General features: G+C 44.3%; 1 protein-coding gene across 1 annotated transcript; it reads right to left on the reverse strand.

Moving 5' to 3' along the window:
- Positions 1-2,611: 2,611 nt before the first annotated feature.
- Positions 2,612-12,494, reverse strand: LOC145395496 (BRISC and BRCA1-A complex member 1-like). The gene is made up of 6 exons (XM_080269101.1): positions 12,419-12,494; positions 6,895-7,025; positions 5,975-6,154; positions 5,032-5,209; positions 4,619-4,758; positions 2,612-3,233 (listed from the first exon to the last, which is right to left on the reverse strand). The coding sequence occupies exons 2-6, from the start codon at positions 7,021-7,023 to the stop codon at positions 3,066-3,068; spliced, it is 795 nt and encodes a 264-aa protein (XP_080125227.1). The 5' UTR covers positions 7,024-7,025; positions 12,419-12,494; the 3' UTR covers positions 2,612-3,065.
- Positions 12,495-12,829: the final 335 nt, after the last annotated feature.

Raw genomic sequence — 12,829 nt, forward strand, 5'->3', positions numbered from 1 at the left:
TGGAGGTTAAAATATGAAATTCCAGTAGTGTCCTAAACTGTAATATACTGGAAAAAATACCAAATCTGCCCACATCTAACTTAGAACGAGGATATGTAGAAGAAAAGCAGTTCACATGCCATACCTAATGAAAATATATGAGTAGCCTACATTTTATAGCAAGTATGTGGCATCATAGGGAGGCTTTCACAGTCTCATGAGATAAAATTATGCTGCACATCTACAATTCATAAGAGGCCTCAATAGCGAGTCACATAAAACTCGATAACCAAGCACAAATCATGCATGAGAGAGATCCCTGAGATCCTTGCCATAATAAAATACCGCTATATGCTTGTATGTATTACAAACACCTTAACTAATGTTTTGAGGGGTAGATAACGCTGATAAGAGGCTCAAAGCTTCCTTACGACCGTGCTGAATGGGCTTTAGGACTGCTTGGTACCAGTCGTAAATTTTGATGGAGTTCCGACCAGAGATAGTCCCGCTGACGTCACAACATGGCGCCCATATTTGTTTGAACATCGCAGACGGCAGCCACTGTGAACACAGGTGATGACTTAGTCCCGCGCTGGCGAGCAACGACCGGGACTAAAGTTTTGAGCATCCGCACCCTGAAGTTAACTGTGCACTGGCCTAAATGACCTATCACCACCATCGTCATCATCACCACCATCAATATCATCATCACCATCACTGTCACCAATATCATCATCACCATCATCATCATCACTGTCATTATCCTCATTTTCATCATCATCACCATCACTGTCACCATCATCATCATCATCATTAGTCATTATCTTCATTATCATTGTCATCATCACCACCATCAATATCATCATCACCATCACTGTCACCAATATCATCACCATCATCATCATCATCATCACTGTCATTATCCTCATTTTCATCATCATCACCATCACTGTCGCCATCATCATCATCATCATTAGTCATTATCTTCATTATCATTGTCATCATCATCACCATCATCATCCAGACCTTCTTTCCCATCTCAGTTATCAATATGGTAACACTCGGTTTATTTTTAAAGTTGAATTCAAAAGTTTTTTTTTAATTGGTAACACTGCATTCATTTTCAAAGTTCAAAATGAATTAGCCTTATATATATTTTTTTTCATTGGTAAGTGTGGGTTTATTTTCAAAAGTTTCGGAACCAAAACAAGTTCCAATATTTTTTCCTCATGCTCAAACTGGTAACTTATACTCTACAATACTCTACGTGATTAACTACACTAAATAGATTATACAAAGAAGAATTAATGTTGAAAATACACTAATGATAAACTACATACATACATCCCTTCCATCCATCTAACATATTCCACTATTTTATTCTTGCCTATCTTCAGAAAAATTTCATTCGCATGTAAGGAATTATGTGGAGAGACAGACAGACAAATGAGGATGTGAAGGAGTGTTGTGGTGTTGATGTGGATGTGGAGTTACATGCAGAGACAGGCAAATGAGGAAGTAATGTTGTGGGGTTGATGTGGATGTGGAGTTATGTGGAGAGACAGACAGACAAATGAGGATGTGAAGGAGTGTTGTGGAGTGGATGTGGAGTTACGTGGAGAGACAGACAGACAAATGAGGATGTGGAGGAGTGTTGTGGTGTTAATGTGGAGTTACGTGGAGAGACAGACAGACAAATGAGGAAGTAAGGGAGTGTTGTGGTGTGGATGTGGATGTGGAGTTATGTGGAGGGACAGACAGACAAATGAGGAAGTGAAGGAGTGTTGTGGTGTGGATGTGGATGTGACTGAAAGCATTAGGAGAAGTACACTGAGATGGTCCTATGAAGAGATTGGTGAATGAGAGACTGACTAGAAGAGTGTGTGAGGTGCAGAGGGAGAAGGAGAGGTATATGAGTGAGAGGGTATGAGCTGGAGAAAGGGTTGCCTGATTATGGGGGACAGGGTGACATGAATGTGATCTGTTTGTGTACCTTCTGGCATCTGGCTATAGATAGATAGATAGACACTGATAGACACACAGGCACAAACAGATAGATAGATAGACAGATAGACAGTCAGACCAGTTCACAGTCTATCCAGCTGTGCATAAAATAACGAAAAGAGCAAGAATAAAACGAAAATTATGTTACCAGATGGGAGGAAGAGGATATTTGCTGGCATGGTCTCCCTATGAAAACCAACCGTTATTATGTATCTAGTTTACAACACATAATAATAATAATAATAATAATAAAAATAATAATAATAAAAATAATAATAATAATAATACATGTCATGATTTCTGGCATATATTCTTGGCTTGTACTGAAAATGGAGGCATATATAAGACTACACCAGGAAATCGCTGTCTTCGTCATCATCATTGTTATTCCGTACCTCCTACCTCTCTCTCTCTCAAACACTTCTCCTCTTCCTTCTTTCTCAACATCATTATCATCCTCTACCTACTTCCTCAAACCTCCTCCTCCTCCTCTTCGTTTTCTCTCATCATCAATCTTTACCTACCTCTCTCCATAAATCACTCCTCCTCTTCCTATTCCCTCGACACATTACGTCTCTTTACCTCTCTCTCTCAAACACTTCTCCTCTTCCTTCTTTCTCAACATCATTATCGTCATCTACCTCCTTCCTCAAACCTCCTCCACCTCCTCTTCCTTCTCCCTCATCATCATCATCATCAATCCTTCCCTACCTCTCTCCATAAATCACTCCTGCTCTTCCTCTTTCCTCAATACACACTCCTCTCTCTCCCTAATCTCTACACTACACCTACACAGACAAATCTCTACCTATCTCTCCATAATTCATTCCTCCTCTTCCTCAATACACTACCCCTCTCTCTCCCTAAACAGACAAATCCTTACCCCTCTCTTCCTAAATCATTCCTGCTCTTCCTCTTTCCTCAATACACTACTCCTCTCTCTCCCTAATCTCTACACTACACCTACACAGACAAATCTCTACCTATCTCTCCGTAAATCATTCCTCCTCTTCCTCTTTCCTCAATACACTACCCCTCTCTCTCCCTATCGCTACACCTGCACAAAACCAAAGCCACCTTATCTAATCTCCATTGCTCAGGGTGTAATGGAGAGTGCGTTGGGATGGGCGTTGGAGGGGGTGGGCCAGCAGGGAGCCGCAGTGGTTGTGGAGTTTGGTGGCGTTGCGGGAGACTTCCAGTATGTAACTCAGGCCACTCTCATCCAACCCACAGAGAAGGTCAAAGATACCCTGTTTGGGGAGAGAGGAAAGATACATGCTAGTTATTATTATTATTATTATTACTACTACTACTACTAGCAATACAAAAGATACCCTGTTTGGGGAGTGACAGAGAAGAAACATCATCATTATTATTATTATTACTATTATTATTGTTATTATTATTATTATGTGGAGAGGATGGAGGGTGAAAGACTGACGAAGAGAGTGTATATGAGTGAGGTGGAGGGGGGAAGAGGGAGGGGGAGGCCGAGGATGAGATGAAGGGATGGGGTGGAGAGGTATATGAGAGAGGGGGGTGTGAGTTGGGAGCAGGGCAGTGAAATGGCGGGGGACAGGGAGACTTGGAGGCGATTTGTTTGTGGTCACCCCAAACGGGATTGAGGCGTCTGGCAATAGATAGATAAAGAGATTATTATTATTATTACTACTACTACTAGCAATACAGGGAACTTCTTGCATGTAACTTAGGCCGCTCTCATCCAAGCCACACAGGTCAAAGATACCCTGTTTGGGGAGAGGAAAGATACAATACGTATATGCTTATTACTATTAATATATCTGCCCTTTCCTCTTACCCTTCCTTCCTTCCCTCCTTCCCCTTCTGTCATTCATTCATTCTTTCCTCTTCCTTCTGTCTGTTGGTGACTCTACACTGAATGACATGCCAATTTCAACCTCAGGGAACTATCTCCCAACGTCAACAGTAGCCATCCATTTACCATACTACTAATGGTGTCATGTATCCCATTAAACTATTTACATCACTGGGTATAACCAAATAATGGGGTGATGTGGAGCCTACTATGGTCTATCTATATATTGCAAGACGCCTTAATCCCGTAAGGGGTGGCCACAAACAAATCACCTCCATGTTGCCCTGTCCCCTGCCATTTCACTGCCTTTCCCCCAGCTCACACACCCCTCTCTCATATACCTCTCCACTCCATCCCTCCATCTCATCCTTGGCCTCCCCCTTCCTCTCCCTCCCACAACCCCACTCACATACACTCTCCTCATCAGTCTCTCACTCTCCATCCTCTCCACATGGCCAAACCACCTCAGTGTGTTTCTCCTAACGCTTCCTATCACATCCACATCCACACCACAACGCTCCTTCACTTCCTCATTTGTCAGTCTGTCTCTCCATATAACTCCACATCCACCTCACTCACGTACACTCTCCTCGTCAGTCTCTCACTCTCCATCCTGTCCACACTGCCAAACCACCTCAGTGTGTTTCTCCTAATGCTTCCTATCACATCCACATCCACACCACAACGCTCCTTCACTTCCTCATTTCTCAGTCTGTCTCTCCATGTAACTCCACATCCACCACACTCACATACACTCTCCTCATCAGTCTCTTCATCCCCTCCATATATATAACTCACCTCACACTTATTATCATCAGAGGGGGACTCATGTGTGTAGAGGATGTCCAGGAAGAAGTGTGGACTCTGAACAAGGTGTGTGAAAAGGTCCTTGCCACCGAGGAACTGAGGCAGGCACAGCGACCGTCCATACACCAGCACTGCACAGAGAAATGTACCCACGGAATTAACATCACATGTCCAAATCCTCTCCTAGTTAATATCTCACTCCCATTTTCTCCACATCCAAGTCTCTCTCTCTCTCTCTCTCAAACAACACAACTCCATACCACACCACATCCACCCACCCACCCACAGCCACACCCACACACACACACCCACACCCACAACCCCATACCACACCACATCCACCCACCCATCCTCACACACATACACACACACACACACACACACACACACACACACACACTCACCCGTTCTAAACACATGGGGTGGTGGTGTCAGGGCGGGGTTGGCACACTGTGGGAGCGAAATTTGCCGTGCGATGAGGTCAAACACAAGGCTCAGGTCACAGTGGGCTGCCGGGGTCGTGTCCTGGAGGTCATCGAGGTCAGAGATGATGTCACGTGGGTTGTTGGTGAAGTCCCGCAGCTGTGGAGATGAGACAGGGTAGGGTAGGGTAGGGTAGGTAGGGTAGGGTAGGGTAGGGTAGGGTAGGGTAGGGTAGGGTGGGGTGGGGTAGGGTAGGGTAGGGTAGGGTAGGGTAGGGTAAGGTAAGGTAAGGTAAGGTAGGGTAGGGTAGGGTAGGGTTAAATTGGGTTACATTATAAATACCTGTACTGTTCCAAGAGCTAATGTCATAATTCTCAAACTAAAAATAAATATAGAGTCAAGTTAGGTAAGGCGCAGCAATTTGGTTCTGGACGGCGCCCGTACCAAAGAACACCGCACCATACAAATAACTAAACTTATGGGAAACATGCTATTTGGTTCGGGACATTCACCCAAAGTCCCCCTTCTCACCCCACTTTTCCCCATTTTCCCCGCTTTACACACGCACACACACACACAAAATCAAGCAATCAGTGCATATGTAACAATAGGCACAAAAAATGGAAGGGTGATCAGTCTTTTGTCTATAGAGGTAGCCAAGACAGGATGACACACTCACCAAATCACTCATCCACACACACACATTTACCCATATTTTGGCCTCCAAGGGGAGAAGGGACTGCTCCTCACTGCAGCACACCACACAAGGGTCAACTGATCAGCGCAATCCAGAAACTTCCACAGCAGGGCCCTAAGGAGAGCTGGTTTACCCCTGCCACATCATAAAGGACCCATCCCCTTACCCACGCCTGACCCAACCAGCTGCTCAGACATAAATAAATAACTAACGATAAAGTCACTCACCCAGATGGGATATTCATGAAGTACGACCAAAGCAAACTTATGCCGGTGGTCGATGGCATGCTTGTTCTGAAGGAAGAGGGTGAGAGCGCGCTTCACCATGTACAGCGCTGGGAACCTGGAACCATCAGCCAGCTTGTACGGAGTGTTGGTCTCCTCTTTACACACGTCAACAACTAGAATCTGTACGAGGAAAATGTGGTTGTAGTTAGCTTTCACCTGAAGGAACTGGACTACTAGCAAACCATACAACAAGAAAGGAATTTGGAGCCATCAGATCCAAATGACAGGGCAACGTGGAGGCAATTTGTGTGTGGCCACCCCTTATGGGATTAATGCATCTGGCAAGGTATAGATAGACAGACAGATAGATAAAACATGTTCAGGGCAACATGGGGGTGGCTTGATTGTGGCCACATCTCTTAAGGCATCTGGCACTAGACAGAAGACAGACAGACAGATGCAGACAGAGGCAGAAAGACAGATAACTAGACAAAGAGAGAGAGAGATATAAGTAGGCAGACTTACATACTGTTCTGGACAGTTGACTGGGACAGGTGGAGACAGACAGACAGACAGAGAGACACACAAAGACACAGACACACAGAGAGACAAAGACACAGACAAGCAAAGACATACAAAGACACAGAGAAGCAGAGACACAAAGACAAAGATAAGCAGAGGCAGACACAAGGACACATACAAGCAGACAGACAAGACAGTAATACACAGACAGACAGACATACAGGAAACGACAGACAAAGAGAGAAAGACACAGGCAAGCAGACAGCCAGACAAAGCCAGAGACAGAAAGAGACAGACAAGCAGAGACAGACAGAAATACACAGACAGAGAGACAGAAAGAAATGCACAAGACAGACAGCCAGACAGATAGATAAACGGACAGCCAGATAGATACGTACAATGTGTTCAGGGCAGTTGACTCTGGGGGCGTGGCGCTCGACGGATGAGGACGTTGCACTGGGCTGTTCCATGGCCTCCTGTGCTTCCGATGGTGTGGATGCGCCGGATAATACCTCGTCACCGGCCATGTCTGGAGAATAAACGGCAATTATTATACCCGAATTTTTTTTTTTCATGGTAGGTAGTGGTGACTATCATCCACTCACTTGATGTAGTGCTGCCTACTTCTTCCTTAGCCTTTATCATTCTTTTTCTGTGCCTGCCCTCCTCTCTTCCTATTTCTCCCATCTTTCCTGTCACTTCTTATTGCTTTTCTTTCCTTTACAGGTGGCTTTACATTGAGTGACAAGCCAAATGGTTTCCTGTAAGCCAAGAAACCATTTACAACACTGGGTGGTAACCATATAACCAAACCATATGCGCTCCCTATGTGTCAGCAAGTGGGTTGGTGAAGGGTTAGTGCCCCTCCCCATAAAAAAAATAACTCAAAGTCAAATGGCCACCCCTTATGGGATTATGGCGTCTAGCAATAGATATATATAGATTTTTTTTTTTAATGCGAGGAAGAAGGAACCAATGCCTAAGCCCGCAAAATGTTCCTTCCAAGAAAAAAACAAAAACAATACAAAAGAGAGCCAAATTCAAGATCCATTCATTTCGAGATACCAGGACACTGCGTTTGAAAGACTGGAGATCATAGGAAGTAGGAAATACAGACAGATGGAGACAGTTCCAGAGCTGACCTGTTGCATAAATGAAGGACTGGGAGTAACGGTTAACTCTAGCATTAAAGTTACCAGGCATATACTGGATTCTACACTGATATAGGCCTACTTGAAGCAAATATTATACCAGGAATTGATTGATGCTGCTACTGTGAGTGGTGCAGTAGGCAGGATGCAGGCAGGGAAGGCAGCAGGTGTGTCTGAGTTGACTGCTGAAATGTTAAAGGCCTCAGGAGATGTAGGGGTGAGGTTAGTCACTGACCTGATAAATACTATTATATATGAGTGTGTTTTCCCAGATGATTGGCTGAAGAGTGTAACTGTGTACAAGGGGAAGGGTGATGCCCTGGAAAGAGGAAATTATAGAGGTATTAAGCTTTTAGATCAGATAATGAAGGTAATGGAGAGAGTTCTAGAAGGTATGATTAGAGAAAGAGTGATTATTGATGAGATGCAGTTTGGGTTTATGCCAGGCAGGGGGACCACTGATGTCATTGTTTGACAGCTTCAGGAAAAATATACAGGAAAGAAAAGGGAACTGTACTTTGTTACTGTTGATTTGGAGAAGGTCTTTGACAGAGTCCCTAGAGAGGTGGTGAAGTGGGCAATGAGAAAGCTTGAGATGGAGGAGTGGCTGGTTAGGGTGGTTATGGCCATGTATGTGGGTGCTCACACCCAGGTAAGAGTGAATGGAGATTAGAGTGATGAATGTTGGTGTGCATCAGGGGTCAGTCCTGAGCCCCTTGTTGTTTATCTTGGTACTTGAAGCCCTTTCACGTGACTTCAGAAATGGACTCCCGTGGGAGATGATGTATGCTGATGATTTGGTGTTGATTGCAGAGAATGACAGGGAGGTGGAGGAAAGATTTAGGAAGTGGAGAGATGGTATGGGGCACAAGGGCTTAAGAGTAAGTGCAGATAAAACAAAAGTGATGGTATCTAGGGCTGGTGGCAGTACTGTCAAAGAAGAGGGAGAGTGGCCATGTGTGATTTGCCACAAGGGCGAGGGAAGTAATTCCATTTTGTGCAGTGTTTGTGATAAGTGGGTGCATAAGAGATGTAGTGGTATTAGAGGTAGACTGCGAGATAATGCTGATTATATGTGTGTGGTGTGTCGGTGAGAGCAGGTGCAGATTGTGCGGTGTGTCTGCAGGCAAGGAGATTGTCAGGCGTGAAAGGACTGAACTTGCTGGTGAGTCTCTTGAGTGTGTGGAAGAGTTTTGTTATTTGGGAGACATGTTATGTGCTGGAGGTGCGGCTGGAACAACTCTGTGGCTAGAGTGAGGAGTGGTTGGAAGAAGTTCAGGGAGCTGTTGCCTCTCCTGACACTGAGAGGACTCTCCCTCCATGCTAAGGGATCTTTGTATGCAGCATGTGTTAGGAGTGTAATGCTGTATGGTAGTGAGACCTGGGCAGTGAAGGAAGAGGATATTCACAGGCTCAAACGTACAGAAATGACAATGATTTGGTGGATGTGCAGTGCGTCCCTGAGTGCAAGACCTGGGGGGGCTGGGTTTACGATGGAAGAGTTGAGAGGTAGGATGGTAAAGGAGCGACACATTCCCCCCCCCCCTGCCGTAATAAGCCGGTGAAAGTGTGAAGTATAAACACAAACAGTCATTACGGAGGAAGGCTGTTCTAATCATCACACGTGTGGATGGTTGTAAGCTGAGTCATAGCTATCTTCACTACTTCACTATCTATCTACTTCCCTGCTACCTATCTCTCTATCTATAGTCAGATGACTTAATCCTGTAAGGGGTGGCCACAAACAAATCATCTCCATGTCACTCTGTCCCATACCACTTCATTATTATCTATCTTCCTATTTTCTACCTATCTATCTATAGTCAAACACCTTAATCCTGTAAGGGGTGGCCACAAACAAATCATCTCCATGTCACTCCGTCCCCTGCCACTTCATTAATATCTAGCTTCCTATTTTCTACCTATCTATCTATAGTCAGACACCTTAATCCTGTAAGGGGTGGCCACAAACAAATCATCTCCGTCTCACTCCATCCCCTGCCACTTCATTATTATCTAGCTTCCTATTTTCTACCTATCTATCTATAGTCAGACACCTTAATCCTGTAAGGGGTGGCCACAAACAAATTGCCTCCATGTCACCCTGTCCCTCACCATTTCGCTGCCCTTCCCCCAACTTACACCCCCCTCTTATATACCTCTCTGCTCCATCCCTACATCCCATCCTTGGTCTTCCTTTCCCTCTCCCCCTCACTCAATCTCCTAGTTAGTCTCTCATCCCATCTCCCAACTCACACCCCCCTTTCTCATATACCTTTCCATCCCCCCATCTCATCACTACACACATTTTTTGTTTTATTCTTTTCTTTATCTTAGTGGTAGATGGAGGTGACTATCATCCACTCACATGATGTAGCACTCTCTCTCTCACATTACGTCACTACACATTTTTTTTTTTTTTTACAGTGCTTATTTGTTTATATACTTGTGGTTGGTGGGGGAAGGACTATCATCCACTCATGCGATGTGGTGTTCTCTCTCTCTCTCTCTCTCTCATTCAGTGATTTTCAGCAATTCATTTATTTTCCTATTTTATATTTATTTATTTTTCTTATACGATATTTACTGACTGAGTAGGCTGTTATTCTCTCTCTCTCTCTCTCTCTCTCTCTCCCTCCCTCCCTCTCTCTCTCTCTCTCCTCATCATGACACACAGGGTTGGAAGGCAGCTGAATCATGGCTACCTTCATTACATCACTACACAATTTTTTTTAAACTGTTTATACTCGTGGAAGAAGGTGACTATCATCCACTCACTTGATGTGGTGTTTCTCTCTCTCTCTCTGATTACTTCACTACACACACAATTTTTTTTTTTTTTTAACCGTTTATACTCATGGAAGAAGGTGACTATCATCCACTCACCTGATGTGGTGTCATCTCACTCTCTCTCTCATTACTTCACTACACACTCAGTTCTTTGTTTTACTTATTTGTTAATACTGGTGATATATGGAGATGAATACCATCCACTCACATGATGTGGTATTACCTCTCTCTCTCATACAATATACGGTATGCCGGTACCTCTACTCTATCCCTTCATCTCATCCTCAGTCTCCCCCTCCCTTTCCCCCCTCCACCTCACTCACATACACTCTCCTTGTTAGTCTCTCACTCTGCATACTCCCAACTTACATCCCCCTTTCTCATATAAATACCTCTTTACCCCATCCCTTCACCTCATCCTCGGCCTCCCCCTCCCTTTCCCTCCTCCACCTCACTCACATACACTCTCCTTGTTAGTCTCTCACTCTCCATCCCCCCAAACTTATACCTTCGTCTCTCATTGGCTATCTCTCTCTACCCCATCCCTTCATATCATCCTCGGTCTCCCCCTCCCTTTGCCCCCTCCACTCTCCTTGTTAGTCTCTCTTTCCATCTACATCAAATTAATCGCATTATCGTGGCTGCATAAATAAATAACTGAATAAATGCACTGGACCTACATTTGTTATCAGCAAAGTAGGTGGAACTGTTAGATTAGATACCAATGTTAAATATATCAGTGCCCTGACACAAATATTGGCTGTTTCAAGGAGTATATCTATCTATCTATCTATCTATCTACCCACATGACACATCAGTAACATGACAAATACTGACTGCTGTCTAACTATCTATCTATCTTTCTACCCAAATGTATCTATCAGTACCATGACAAATATTAACTACCCCTATCTAGTATCTATCTGTCTATCTATTGCCAGACGCCTCAATCCTGTATGGGGTGGCCACAAACAAATCACCTCCGCGTCACCCTGTCCCCCGCCATTTCACTGCCCTGCTCCCAACTCACACCCCTCTCTCTCATATACCTCTCCACTCCATCCCTCCATCTCATCCTTGGTCTCCCCCTCCCTACCCCCCCTCCACCTCACTCACATACACTCTCCTCATCAGTCTCTCACCCTCCATCCTATCTTTATCTACTCTGTGCTTGAAGGTAATGTTGCTTCTATCTATCAACTGCCTATGCTTGAAGTAGTTATCACCATGTCTATCATTTCTATCTATTTTCTGTGTATGAAAGTAATGTTTATCTATCTACTGCCTGTGCTTAAAGGAGTACTGTTTCTGCATCTATCTATCTATCTATTTACTCCCTGTGCAATATTGTCTTAAAAAAAAAATGCATGAAAATCACATAATTCTGTGGCTGGCTGACAATAAATTTACTGTCAATATTCGTACCAATGTGAGTGAGTGAGTGAGTGAGTGTGTGGGTGTGCTGTCAAAATTCGCACCAGTGTGAGTGAGTGATTGAGTGTGTGGGTGTACTGTCAAAATTCGTTGCAATGTGAGTGGGTGGGTGAGTGAGTGAGTGTGTGGGTGTACTGTCAAAATTCGTTGCAATGTGAGTGGGTGGGTGAGTGTGTGGGTGTGTGGGTGTACTGTCACAATTCGTACCAGTGTGAGTGAGTGTACTGTCAATATTCGTTGCAGTGTTGAGTGAGTGAGTGACAGTGTGAGTGATTGAGTGCGTGGGTGTACTGTCAATATTCGTAACAGAGTGAGTGTGAGTGAGTGCGTGGGTGCATGGGGGCCACAGCTCGCCTCTCTCATTCTCGATCACCTTGACACACTTTACCCAGCAAAGGTCAAATGCTTTCGCGGGAAAACAACTCGTAGATTTGGCTTCAGTTTTACTCGTGACGGCGTAACGGAACCATATATCACTCTAACTCCCCCTGGATACACTTCCCCCGACTCATTATATCTACAGGAAAACATTTACTACATTGACTACCTCGTGACGGTGTTGTGATGTGAATATTAACGAGGAAAATAGACCGCTTCTCAAACACCCGCCCAATGTTTTGATGGAACAGCTGATCGCAATAGACTCCGGAACTGACTCTGTTTACGTTATGAGCTGGTAACTTTGCAGCCACATGACTCCACCATTTAATATTCCACCCTCGTACTGGCGTCCTTCAGGGAATACTAATGAGCAACGTACTTTCCCACCAACGGCACGTGCTATGTTGTAATCAAACAGCTGATCGCCATAGACACCGGAACTGACAAGGCTTCCGATTGTTTTTTTGCGACTGCAGTGCTGCCAATTACAAGGATATCGTTAAATTTGATCTGAAGTCGCTAGATTTGTATTGTAACCAAAATATATTGGCAAATAGAGTGAAATAAGTCGTCATAT

This window comes from Coenobita brevimanus, chromosome 31, assembly GCF_032717465.1.
Source record: "Coenobita brevimanus isolate Jiangsu-jjx chromosome 31, ASM3271746v2, whole genome shotgun sequence".
Lineage (NCBI taxonomy): Eukaryota > Metazoa > Arthropoda > Malacostraca > Decapoda > Coenobitidae > Coenobita > Coenobita brevimanus.

Excerpts from the sequence above, each read along its gene's own strand:
- LOC145395496 (XM_080269101.1), bottom strand. The coding sequence starts at position 7,023 with ATGGCCGGTGACGAGGTATTATCCGGCGCATCCACACCATCGGAAGCA. Across the intron at positions 5,210-5,974 it reads TTCATGAATATCCCATCTGG|CTGCGGGACTTCACCAACAA; the intron begins GTGAGTGACTTT and ends TCATCTCCACAG. Across the intron at positions 4,759-5,031 it reads ACCCCATGTGTTTAGAACGG|TGCTGGTGTATGGACGGTCG; the intron begins GTGAGTGTGTGT and ends TTCTCTGTGCAG.